The sequence below is a fragment of the Pygoscelis adeliae genome, unplaced genomic scaffold (genome assembly GCF_000699105.1).
Source record: "Pygoscelis adeliae isolate BGI_AS28 unplaced genomic scaffold, ASM69910v1 Scaffold42, whole genome shotgun sequence".
Classification (NCBI taxonomy): Eukaryota; Metazoa; Chordata; class Aves; order Sphenisciformes; family Spheniscidae; genus Pygoscelis; species Pygoscelis adeliae.
The window spans coordinates 2,481,683-2,495,374 of record NW_008824283.1 but is presented as its reverse complement, the minus strand read 5'-3'; the positions used below and the strand labels follow the sequence as shown (position 1 = coordinate 2,495,374).

The 13,692-nt window shown below is 40.2% G+C and overlaps 1 protein-coding gene across 1 annotated transcript; it reads left to right on the top strand.

Moving 5' to 3' along the window:
* The first annotated feature begins 1,566 nt into the window (after positions 1–1,566).
* IL12B (interleukin 12B) lies at positions 1,567–8,859 on the top strand. The gene is made up of 6 exons (XM_009318495.1): positions 1,567–1,648; positions 3,616–3,897; positions 5,064–5,181; positions 6,214–6,407; positions 7,229–7,374; positions 8,706–8,859. The coding sequence occupies exons 1-6, from the start codon at positions 1,567–1,569 to the stop codon at positions 8,829–8,831; spliced, it is 948 nt and encodes a 315-aa protein (XP_009316770.1). The 3' UTR covers positions 8,832–8,859.
* Positions 8,860–13,692: the final 4,833 nt, after the last annotated feature.

The window sequence follows — 13,692 nt, the reverse complement described above, 5'->3', positions numbered from 1 at the left end:
CAGAAAGTTGCAAAATGTATTTTTCTTTCGCAAATTACAGATAATCCTGTGTGCAGTAGAAAATCATCAGGAGCTAAGAATGTTTGCCTTTTAATGAAGCAATATACTGCTGATAGGCTGCCTGACAGTGTCTGGCTTTTCACTGAGGCTCGCGCCTCTTTCTACAGATGCAGTACAGATGCAATGTGAGCTGGTTCCTCTCCTAGATACTCTCTCTGGATAGTATACTTGTAGCTTCTGGTCCCATTAATAGCTGTGCTGTGTGGTGTACAAAATCAGATGGCACGTTTTCTTGGCATTGGTCCAGAGACAGCTGACTTGATCAAGATTAAGGACCGCTAATAATAGCAGGAGCTGCCAGTGAGTAACAGAATTGGTGCACACAGAAATACACACATACTCTTCCTCCATCAACCCAAATGAAAATGTTTCATAGCACATGAGAAATCAGGAGGACTACTCCCCTTTCACTGAAAAAGACTGGTTTGGGAGGAAAAAAAAACAAACGGCTTAATTTTGTGTTTTTCATGTGCATTCAGACTCCCACTGTAGTCAGAATAGTCTTTGAAAGATATATTCACCAATCTCTCTTTCTAAGTCATACTCCTATTCATTTGGCTTAATCTCCATTTGAAAAAGGTCTGAAAATGTATCTAAATAACTGTCATTAAAGTTTTTTATGCACCCAGTGGTTACTACAATATTTGGCAAATATGTTTTGTGTTTCATGAAAAGCTCTAGCTGTATTTTGCATTCAGGACAAATATACATTTATATCTTGTATATACAGCTATATACTTATGTATTCTCAAGTAAGATACATGTATATGTCTCAAATGAACACAGCAACAATGATATACATATCCAGCCATTTCTGCAAATACAGCTGTGGCACTGAATCCAGTAGGAATTTTGCCTGAAATTGCTTGCAAAATTAATTAGACTATGCAACCTCAGGTTGCACTGGTACTAGAACTAGTACCAGTTAGGCAAGTGTCAGTATTGACGCCAGCTCTGCACTGCATTATTGACACTGTTACACTTGTTCTCACAAAGATGGTGAAGACTACAGTCCAGCAAAACTCTTCAGCAGGTCCTTCATTTTGGTCGCAATACTTTGTTTTAATAGGACTATTGACATGCTTAAACCAAGGAATATACTTATACGCTTTGTATGACTGGAATTTAATGTCCATTGATCCTTTAGTCCAATGTTCATGCAACTAGCCTCACTGGCATCAGCAGGACTTTTCTTGCATGAGGAATATTTAACTGAGGGACCTGGGAATGCTTCTGAGCTCCTGACCATGTAAGACCTATGCACACAACAATTTCCTCTAAGTTCTGTGATTTCTTCTATAAACTGGTTTGCGGTGTGAATAACAAGCGGATCATAATCTTGACTTAAGCTCCAGCACAAACCTGATATTCAATTTTTCCATAGTCTAAGAGTTCTTAGAATGTGAGAATGTTTCTTCAATGGAACTGACTCTGTCTTCTTATTATCCTGTCCAGCATTGAGCTCGATTTCAGTACACACTTAACAATCCCCTTTTTTTCCTACAGATGTGTCGCCTACTATTTGCCTTATTTTCATTATTTTCCTTTGTTGCCCTTCTGGAAGCACAGTGGAAACTGAGGGAAAATGGTAAGCAATCTTCACTTACTGAGACCTACAGCTGACTGTAGGACACAAGGGTATTTCAGAATTATACTTGTGTCCACAAGCACAGAATTTGTTAACTATAGTATCTTAGGCCAAGGTTCTTCCTATTTGTTTGTGAATAACTAGCCAACTAATTGGTATTAATGGAAGAAATATTTAGAAGTCGTAAAGTGTCATACAACAGCCACTCTGAATATTTGCATTAGAAACTGTCTTATTTCCTATTCCCTGTTCTCTTGTTTCAAAAGTTTCAGTCATGCAGTCTGGAAGCAGAAATAGTATCTTGTGACTTAGGTAATAGCCCACAAACAAACAAGTGAAGAATTATCAAAAAGAATATTTCACAGTAAAACCTAAAACCTAGAAATAGTTTATCCAACTTTTCTGGTAAATAACTTAAATGTAAATACATTTGTAAAAATAGAGGGTCAGTAATAAACAAAAAAATCTTTTGAATAACTTACCAGAAAATTGGGCTAAATTCAGATAATCAGGCTTGCTGTTCTTATTCACCCAGTGTAGCTCCATAATCCAGGCTGTCTTTAATGCGATTATCCAAAAAGAAGGACCCTAATCAACATGAGAAGAGCATTCTCAATCTGATTTTGTTTTATTTGTAAAAGTAATTCAATTACTTTTCCCCATATCTTGACATTAAAAAATGATTTATCCTGTGGGTTCCCTGGGCAATACCACGGTGCTGAAAACTGCAAATATGTTTGTCAGTATTGAGAATAATCTTTGTGTTTAAAGTCTGTAAGATTTAGCTTGCCTGTGCTTCAAATATCCATAAGCAGTTTGGTAAGCTTCCAAGCTTCCTAGAGTTGCATGTTTTCTGCCATTTTAGATTCAGTGTTTGACATGTATTTCTTAGTGTTTCTTCTTTGTGGTAAAGTCTTAAAGCTCTCATCCTGGTAGTGAAATGCTCTGGTGAAAAGGTCTTAGAGCTCACTGGAACTCTGATTTCCTGAGCTGAGTGCTTGCTGTGGGGTTGACACACTAAGAAACAAATTTTTGCCACTTCTTGCATGTAGAAGAGTCTCTGAGGACGCTGAACGTGGTTGGGGAGCCTGTGACAGCAGTAGTATATCTGAGCAATGACAGTTAAATTTGAGAACTCTTGCCACACAGAAGTGTAGGTGAAGTTCTTCAGCCAACCACAGCAGAGAGACAAGATAAGATAATGTTTCTTTAATGGAATTTTTCCAAGTTATTTTGTTATGTGGTGTGTCTTCTAATTTGGAAAGACCAGCAGGGCACTTCAGAGTTACAAGATGGCATTTAGAAGACCACATCTCCTTGTTGCAGTCCACTTAGCTCTGCTGTAGCTCAGTGATCCCCTGTCTCTTAGTAATTGCTCCATTGGGACCAGGGTGATAGGAGTACAGATTGTTCCCTGCAGAAAATGGCAAACAGCATCATCTACAGGCAAATACAAACCATTTACCCAGAGCTCCCCTCCTTCCCATTGCTCACTCACAGACCTTTGATGCTGAAGAGGGCAAAGCGTCATAGCTTTGCACCATAGCAAAGCACCATAGTATGGAGTGGTTTTACATGCCATTCTGTGAGCAAAGGCCACAGGCCACGTGCAGGAGGAATAACTGGGCTCAGTGTGTCCTGGCATCCTCACCTTTAAAACAAAGGTACATGCCTACTTCCCACTGTTATAAACCACTGTAAGATTCTCTGGGAACATAGAAAAAAAATCACTTCTTCCATTAAAATGTCATCCCTATTGATCAGCAGGTTCTAGGTACACTGTAAATTTCTAAGTTGAACCTCTTCCTGTAGTAAAGATTTCCAGGTTATGGTGAGGCCTCGGGCAAGAAAGCCAGAGGTTTGTTAGCAGTTTTCCTGGAGAGTAGAGCTGAAAAAAAGGGCTCAGTTCAATCTTCATACTGTTAAGTATGAGTAGCTGCTAACATATCTTTCTCTGCAATGTCCAGTGTACGTCATAGAATCAGAGTGGAATGATGAGACACCAGCTAAAAGAGTGGAGCTCACCTGTAACACATCTGATGAAGCACTGCCAGTTTACTGGAAAAAGGGCAGCGAACTGAAAGGAACTGGAAAGACTCTGATTGCCGAAGTGAAAGAGTTCCCAGATGCTGGCAACTACACCTGTCTGACAGCTAATACCCATGAAATCGTCAGCTATGATTTCTTTCTCATAACTAAAATAGACTCCAATGGGCAAATGATAAGGTCAATTCTGAAAAGCTTTAAAGGTATGGTCATAAGATGATCTGATGTATCTTGCTCAGCTTTGTGCCTTAGAGCTTTGTGAGGACCAGAGGGACCTCTCTGGAGAAATGCATGAGAAATATCCACTTTAAAAAGGGTCCTCTTCAAATGCTTTACTGACAATGAAAGGCAAATGATTACTTTTGTGGGTCTGTATATGGAGCAGCTGATGAGCAGCATAGGAATCGGTTGCCATGGGATTAATTTAGGACTCTCTAGACCTATAGGATGGAGTGATAGTAGGAATGATTAAATACAGGATAACATCAATACCACACCACTGCTTTTTTGGTGGGTGGCAGTTGACTTGCTTTGCCTCCATCTCACAGACCCAGCGCTCAGGAGATGGTTTGCAAAACCAGGGCTACATGATTTGACAGAACCAGGACTGACCTAGATTTTCAGTGCTGTCATTTGGGCTTCTCCATTCACAATTAACCCACTGGGACAAGCCTGTGTTGTTTTGCATTTTCTGCATGAACCTCAGTCATCTATGTCTCATACTGCAGTCCCTCACTGTAGTGCCTGGAACTTAGGAATTTCCAGGACTTTTTCCCTGGCTCCTGGACCCACATATCAGATGCAGTAGGCTGGTCTGCCAGTCAGCTACATCCGGGGTACAATAGAGAGTTGTTGAGAGTCTGCAGTGCTGGGCAACAGAAATGAAACACACGCCTATACTGAGGCCTCATTCACTTCTCCCACTGGAAACATTCCCCATCAAGTGCCCTAGTGTGTGAAGACGTGAGATTATCCACTGCGTGCACTCTCATGTGCGGGGTAACAAATAACAGAGGTTTATCAACTGAATAGCTGCAATGTTTCTTTGTGAAATGAACAATGGATTTGTCTACATAAATCTCTTACTGACAGCTATCTGCGACAGCTTGGGTATGCTCTAGCTCCTGTCAATAGCCACGTAGATGTGGTTAATGTGGTGCCATGTAAACCAGCCTTCAGCCACGAACTGCGGTTATATGGCTTTTTAACTTCAGGTGGCTGCCCAAGGGGCAGTAAGAGACTCTCTCTGCCTATGTACCCACCACCTGCCAAAGTAGATGGGAGTCTATTGAATTTCTGTTTTCTCTCCGCTTTGACCATTTTGGCAAAAAGAGTAAATAAATCATGTTTTCTTTCTTTTTCCATCTAGAGCCAAACAGGACATTTTTAAAATGTGAGGCAAAGAACTACTCTGGAATTTTCATATGTTCATGGATGATAGAAAATGAGAGTCCGAATGTGAAGTTCACAATCAGAAGTCTAAAAGGGTAAAAGCTTGTACTTTCCTTAACAACCTCATAGTAAGGCCGGAACAGCCCTTTGTGTTACTCTGTGTAGGAGATCCTGCATTTTTGGCTATTGAGGACATGTAGAAGGCAAGGAATCCCACTTCCAGAGTCTGAACATCTGCAAAATGTTTTGAGCCATCACTGGGGCTAACTTAACTAATAAGGGCATGGAAGTTGCTCAGAAATGAATAAAGACTTGAAAATGGAACAACCCCCACTGGACTGTTACAGCTGCTACAGTACAGCCACAGAATAACTTAAGCAATAGCAAAAACAGTTAATGCAGGGGAGAGAGAGGAAGTTGAGCCAAAAGCAGAAACAATCATAGCACTGAGTCCCTTTGCAGCAGATCCAGTGGAATTAAGGGAGTGGGAGGCTGCACCCACTGCAAAAGCCACATGTCCACTGACAAGTCTCTGTTGAGGAACACTGCAGAAACCTGCAAGGGAAATATGTGAGGGGAACCTTGTGGGGATTTCCTACCTCCCTCTACTCTTGAGGGTTTCTCCAAAACATGGAGTGCTTGAGCAAAGGTCACTTCAGTTTGTTAAAGAAGAAACAACTGCAAAGTGTTTTATTTTGCTGAATGCAAAAATAGAACCAGATTCAGGTAGTACTTTATAGATGGCTTTTGTTATTTATCTCCCAATGGATACATTTTAACCTTCCCTTATTTCTTCCAGCAAGGTTTTGGAAAGGGCTAAGGAACAAAGTAAGATACTAGAGCTTGTCATGGGACAGTGGTAATAAGAAATGTGATATATTGTTTTAGATTTAAACACTAATTCCTTCTGCTAAGGTAGGGGGGCTTTTGTGATTTTACATTAATATGTAATACAGCACTGAAAATGTAAGAACTCCCACTGAACTGTCTCTGCAGCTGCTGAAGCACAGCCATAAAATGATACAGACAACAGCAAAACATTACCTTACCAGCTACATGTTATCATTGTGGCAACAAATTCTCAGAACAAACCAGCACTTCAGTACTTCTCTCTGTTCTGTATTCAGCTCTCAAGCAGATGTAACCTGCAGCAGCCCTGTAGCTCACACTGATAAATCAGTGACTGAATACACAGCCCAGTGCCAGAAAGAAAACTACTGTCCATTTGCTGAAGAGCACCAGCCAATTGAGATGTTCCTGGAGGTCATTGACGAGGTGGAATATGAGAACTACACTAGCAGCTTCTTCATCAGAGATATCAGTGAGTAGACCAGGAATCATGATTAACTCTTAGCTTTATTCTTGCTGCTGATAGTGGAACTAGCAACAGTAGCTGATCAAACCAAGCTTGGGAATCCCTGCCCTATTCTACTGTAAATCTGTATCAAGCCCCCAGTTACAGGAACAGGGGAAAACAAGTCTTAGCAGCAGTCCAGAAGAGGCAGAAGAGGAAGTGAAGAAGCAACATCTTCCTAGCTTGTGACCTCCAACCCTCTCACCCCCACATCTCCCAGAAGTTTCTGTAGCCTTCTCTATTCGATGGACGTGTTTTGGAAGGGGTATGTGGAAGAAGTCAGAAAATAACCAATAACCCAGCAAGCTCTTCCCTGAGAACTGCAGATTTACTCAGATAATGGTTAACGCTATGTACGCTTCCCTCCTGATCCATTCTTACAGATGGGCATCCAGGGCAGGTTAATAGAAACTGACAGGAAATAAGAGGACCAGTTCTGACCGTGATGCCACAGGGCACAGGGAAATGAAGCAGCATCCTAAAGAAACAGATGTTTTGCTAAATGCCCTAACGGTCAGCAGGGGTTGAAGATATTCCTCTGTGTCCAACAGAACCCTCTGCAACCCTTCAGGCAAAAAAAAGAAGGATCTTACCCAGAGAGACTCTGGGAGTGTACTTAAATTTCCGTAAGAAGCATACAAGGCAGTTCTTACACATCATGCCTACTCCTCTCTTAATCTCATGGAGGCTCCCAAACCTGATTCCTATAGAACTATCAACAGTAGTACACCAACATCTGACATTATGCTGCTAATGTGAATTAATTCCTTCTACATTTTTTCTTGCAGTAAAACCCGACCCACCCCAATGTCAGTATGCGGCCACAAATGGAACAGTGACCTGGACGTATCCCAGAACATGGAGCACACCAAAGTCCTACTTCCCTTTGACTTTCAGGGTCAAAGTTGAAAGTACAAAGAAACACAAAGACCAGGTAGAGATACAACATCTGAAACACTATTTTCTTGCTTGAACAGACAGTACAAATAATATAAGCTTAGTATGCAAGAATCATGGACTAGAATTAAAAAAAAAAAAAAGGGTGCTGAGACCCAAATGTGGCAAGGTTCTGTCTTGGCAGAAAAAGACCTCCTTCCCAGTTCTATGAGCAGTAAGATCCAAACAACACACTCTGGGGTGGATGCAACCCTGATGTAACTGGGGAGATAAAATCGTGCCCAGCATTGCATAGCTGTGCTAGCATGAGAAAAGTATTTACTAATTCATTAGTAGGCTGTGTGGGTCCTAATGTGGGAAAATCCCGATTTCCAAATCAAGAAGTCTAGGATCTGTTGCACTGATTTCCTTGTATGTTGTTTGTACCTAGGTAGCTCAGACTTTCTTTATAGGTGAATGGCAAATAAGGAATCAATTTGGTAGCATTTTTGTGAAGACTGGCGAAGACTATAGTCTTTGCCACACACTTTCCAGTTATTAGTTAATTGTTAACTAGACATTGCTACTCTGTATTAGCTTTAAATCACAAAATGGTTTTGCTTCCTTTGCTAATGCTCATGGATACCCTACAGGGTACACAACAGCAGTATCGCGATTTGCCTAGGTTGGCAAAGAAATCAACAGCAAAACTGGAAAGAAATACACAAACCGGTTGACCACAGTGCAGGTCCTTAACTGCAGTGCTGCTCTTCCTTGGTCCAGCAATCAGAAAAGTAACAAATGTAATGATCATTCCAGTTTGTCAACTGATTAAACCAAAGACACTAGAGGATGTCTTTTTCTATGTGAAAAAAATAAGCAAGCCTGTACCAGCAGATGGGGCCATTCCCCTAGCGCTGACTCCTTGATTTTAGTAGGGTTGTCTTGTACAAACCCTTAGGTAGAGAAACTGGAGAGTCTGCGGAGTGCTTCTTGTATCAGCCACGAGTCCTCAGTGGAAATTTCAACGATACTGAAAACCAGCAACTTCTGCCTTTTAGGGTTCTCGCTCTGGGAGAAGAAGGAAAAAGAAAAACCCAGATAAACAAATAAACCCTTTGTTTTCATGACCGTTTCAGTTTGGGGTTTGGATCACTTTACAACACTAACTTCAGTGGAAAGTGGGCTTTTTACTTTGTTTCTGCTGAGGCTCAAGTTCTCACAAGTCCTCATGACTTCGCTATCTGTGGGTGAAGATATCTGGGTTGAAGAACCCAGACTACCAGTGGGTTTTTTGAGTTACATGTGCTTGTTGCAAACTGTCTGGCACATATTGTACGTTCTGCTTGACCTTTACAATCCGCTAATGGAGCTGTGCCTTGTTCATAGGTCTATGATGCTGAAGAGCAGTCTATTCAGATTCCAACGACTGGGCCGAAAGACAAGATCTCTGTGCAGGCCAGGGATCGCTATTACAACTCATCCTGGAGTGAGTGGTCTTCACTTTGCAGGTAAGACTTACAGAACCTTCTACTGCAGGCGCAGGGATGATTCCTTACCTAGGAGAGTAAAGAGTCTATGAACTTCTGCTTCTTAAATACTCATTTATTCCACATTTCATCATAACCCTTTTTGTCTCCTGAACATGTTTTCATGAACTATCTGTAAGAGAATAAACATGTAAATGTATTGGGCTGTCTAAATGATGATTCTCTTAAAAAAAAAAATTGAGGAAACAATTAGAATCCATTTAAATCAGAGAGGAAACAATGGATGTAGGTTCATGGACATGGGTACTGTTCTACCTAACTTGGCAATTATAAAATATTCTTTAAGAAATATATGAGTCTTTGGCCGTTGCTAGTGTAACCCATGCTGATTTTTATCCTTTGTGTTCCTTGATAGTTTATGAATCAATGTTGAGTGTCCAAATACAGCAGACAATCCATATACAGCCAAGTTTTACCAGTACAATGAGAAAGGGAGTGAGAGAGGGAGAGATGAGATATTTGCTATTAGGAAGAAAAGCTATTAGCAGCTTCTGCTAGTCCCAGGAATGGCTGTTTTCTTACTCTGTGAATTGATTAGCATTCTCTGACAGCTCTAAATTACTCCCAGCCCAGCTTTCCAGGTCAGAACATATTTTTAAATATGGAAATAGCCTCCTTCAGATCAACACCAAAAAGAATTATGCAGATTTTTTTATCTTCTTCCTCTCTTCTGTTTTGTAATTTTGGGGTGGTTTTTTTTCAATTAGATGTAGATGCAAATCTCTCTGACCTCCAAATTTCATGACTCACACAGTTGAAAAGTTGTAAACCTGTAGCCCTATTGAAACACTTGAAATGAGATCACACTGTTCTGTGGATCCAGTCTTCATTGGTACAGGGGTATTTATAGATATCTGGGAACTGAAGGAAATTTTCAAAAGGGCCGTAGCTGGACAGGTGCCTAACTCATCAGTTGAAGCCGAATCCCTAATCCCCATCAGACACGGGAACTTCTGAGCCTTGCATTATGTGGTCCTGAGTCCTTTAGAGAAATTGAGTGGTGGCATTTCACTAGATGGCTCAGACCAGCAAAGCTCTATTAAGAAATGGACTAAAAATCTAGGTCTGAGGAAAATAAAGATAATTCTTATATAAATTTCCTTTCTTTTATTTTACAGATAACCAGTAAGAGATTCTAGGAGAATGGCACAATGCCTCTAAAGAAAGCAAAGAATGAATTAGCACAAGAACATAAGCATAATTAGAAGAAAAATTTGCATTTGAGATTATTAAGAAGCCATAGCATATCTTTTTTGTAATAGATTAATACGATCCTGATTTTGGCAGCTCTTTTAAATTCCCCAGATTTGAGTAACACCTTTAGCATACATCATGTTATGTTAACATGTGTAGTATTTTGATACATTGCTGTCAGCTATTATTGTAGGTTCTGCATATTATTGTATCACATTTATTTATTTATTTATTATTATTATTGTTGTTATTGTTATTATTTATTTACTTGACATGACTTGCAATGCCAGATGATGGCAGTTGCTATTCAAACTGTTTCATGTGTTTATTTATTTGGAAAGTAACTTACTGAAAGAACTGTTTTAGTATTCCATTATTTAATTGTTTAACTATTTTATTATTTAATTATTTATTTTTATTTATTTTGTTGAAATGTATCACCACAGAAAGCCTTGGCTGCATGAGGCAGCTATGTATCATGTATCAGGGCCATCCTCATCTTCCAATCTGATGGCAGATGTTTTAGTAAAAGAAGGAATTGCAAGTTCAGAGTCCTAGAAATGTTAGCTGCTGCATTTTGTCAGCTGTCTGTGCTTACATCATGTTGATGCCCAGCTGGTGAACACTGCAAACAGTTGTTGCATGAGAGATCAACCACTCTCAAAGCCCTACACTTGCAGCTGAACCCAAGCTGCAGTGGAAGCAATGGGAGTGCTGGCATGGAGGCAGCTTTGAGGTGCTGTGGTTGAGTCAGTCCTGTTGCTACCTCTCATGAACATGAAAGGAAATGGGAGCCAATAGCTGAATATAACACCTCCTAAACAAAACTCCTTTTCTTTCATGCTTGTGATCATTAGAAGCCCTTTATTCAGTGACCCATGTGTACCCAGTGCATCTCTTGCAGTGGAGTTTTCTGACAAAATTAATTCAGAGCTGCTATGCCACAGGGCACAGGTAGTCAGGAATCTGCAACTGAAACCAAGGCAGCTTAAATTGTTTAGAAGTTTAACTGCAGTGTATCTGATATTTCAGAGAGCAATTGGTAACTGGTTTTATATGTGGATGTTAAGCATCTAATTCAAGTCAGAGTTTTAGAATACAGAGTTTTATAGTTCACTTTGAAAGTATTTCCCTAGTACTGCAACATGTGCTAGGTGTTTTCACAGAACCTTAGGAAAAAAACCTCAAGTCCTAGTTCTGAACTGCTTACAGTGTAAGTCCCCAGGTCTGGAAAGAAGCAGAGCATGTGTTGAAGCCTGTATGTTTTTGTCAAACCACGTAAGTCCTGACTTTCAGGAGGCAAAAATACATTAAAATATCTTTAAGGAGTTAGGCCTTAATCCCTGGTACAGAATCACTGAAATTAAAAAAAGACTTCCATTGTGACCATGCTTCCTTTTTTTCCAGTCTTAGAAATGGGTGGTAATTTAAGATATTTAAACATTGAAATGTGGGAAGTATCTGATATTTCAGAGAACTGTTGATAATCTAGCTACAAGTGCTGTTAGTATTTATTAAGTGTACACATCTTATTTCTGCTATAAATGCAATTTACTGTGCTTGCTTTACAAAAGAGCAAATAAATACATCTGAAAACAAGGAAATTTGGTTTACTTGTGATCTTTTAAGAAGAATGGTTAATATCACTCTTCACTTTCCTACCAGAATATTATACACTACTTCTGAGGCTGTGTCGGTAAGGAGAAGTAATATTACTGATTAATGCTACCAAATGCCTGTAAAACTGTACAGGACAACACAGAAAAGTGATGTCTGTATTAGTCAGCAGTCTCTTCTAAACCCTCTTCTGCAGGCTAAGAAGTGATTGTTTCTTTTGCAGTCTAAGAGTACATTGAAGTTCACTGGCCTTTGTGGTCAGGAGGTTTGCAATTGAAACCAGACTGACATATATCTTGAGGTCTTTGAGGTTGCTCTCTAATACTATTGTTACAGTGTTCAGTAGGACCTTCCTGTTCTTCAGATATCTGGGTTGAAACCCTGACACCATTGAAACCAATAATTGAAACCCCTCATTAACTTTGATTCAGCCTAGTTCTCACTCTTAGAAATACTCAGGCTAAATTTGCAAGTATCCTGCAAAGACTGTATTGATCTATTACCTTTAGAGGAATATGCCTTTCTGTGCCATGATCCCATAAGGTGAGTTAAACCTCCCTACAGGAAGCTTTTCTGGCATGGATCATGAGGTAACGAGGAGCCGGTAGTGAGGAAAGTCGTTGTCTAAGATTCTTCAGGAAAATAACAAAGCACAGCTTGAAACTGCCCCTTTTTCTGCAGAAATCAAGTTAATTGTAAGGTGGCTGTTCTCTATAAGACATAAAGTTGGCTTCAGTCCTTGATTATCCATTTCCTGGGCCTTATGTGGATCCAAGTGCCTCTGAATATCTGCTCTAGAAATTGTCAGACAGTGTCCCATTTCTGAGGAACTCTCTAGATTGTATAAAAAAGTGTTAATATCACAGCACAAATATTCAGTGGGGTGGCTCCGTACACTGGAGATCATTTCCTAACATACTCCATCCAGTCAAGAAAATAATAGTTGATGTGTCAGTTAATCCTTGTACTTCTCTTTCTTAATTCCTCTCCTTGTTGTGCCTCAAATAATCTGGAAACCTTCTTATTAATGTCACAATGCATAGACTCAATCAGGCTGCACAATGTACAAAATTGCCCCCCCAAAAAACTTTAGATTGCAAAATCAAAGCTTCTGAAATAAAATAATGATAGAACTAAGTGTATTCCTGAGGCCCTTATGGTATGACAGTCGTCAATCATATAGACACATAATAGGTCTTCTACTGGACCTCTGTCTTACTCGGTGACCCACCATTCTCTGGGAAGGGGCAGCTCCTCCAGCTTTCTATTCATACTCATCATTCAACATGTGGCTTTAGGTTTTGCCTACCACACCTCCCTAAATCTGCACTGAACAGAGACTGACTAATTCCCTCCAGGGCTTTTTGTGGGTGCTCCTCATCTTTTAAAGAATGCTTTACAAATAGTTGGTGTACTTAATGAGGCACTAATAAGTTGCAGTAGGAGCTTGCTATCCTCTAAGTGTTTCAGCCATTACAGCTGGGTAAGCTGGCACCTGCTAACAGAAAAAGGGGAAGAAAAAAAAAGCTTACATCTAATCAGGAGTTCTGTGAGAAGAACACATATGAGATTTCAGGTCCAAATCCTTCATATCCACCACCACTCCTTCCATGTTGACCTTTATCCTTTCCCAATTCTTCATAAGTTGTAGCTTCTCTTTTATAAAAGTTATAATATTTTTAATAGGGGCAAAACCAATGTATGTCCTCTAACCTTGTTCTGAGACACGAAAAAACCTTAAAAGAAACCTTTCCTCAAATACTTCAGTTTCACTGACTTCAGTGTGACAGAACTTCAAAGTGCTAAATGCCTGGAAATTACACAGAATCATAGAATAGTTTGGGTTGGAAGGGACCTCTAAAGGTCAGCTAGTCCAACCCCCCTGCCGTGGGCAGGGACATCTTCAACTACATCAGGTTGCTCAGAGCCCCGTCCAACCTGACCTGGAATGTTGCCAGGGATGGGGCATCCACCACCTCTCTGGGCAACCTGGGCCAGTGCTTCACCACCCTCAG

Bases quoted from the DNA above. Each gene is read 5' to 3' on its own strand.
- IL12B (XM_009318495.1), top strand. From the start codon at position 1,567: ATGTGTCGCCTACTATTTGCCTTATTTTCATTATTTTCCTTTGTTGCC. The intron at 1,649-3,615 runs GTAAGCAATCTT...TGCAATGTCCAG, and splicing joins GTGGAAACTGAGGGAAAATG to TGTACGTCATAGAATCAGAG. The intron at 5,182-6,213 runs GTAAAAGCTTGT...TTCTGTATTCAG, and splicing joins ACAATCAGAAGTCTAAAAGG to CTCTCAAGCAGATGTAACCT.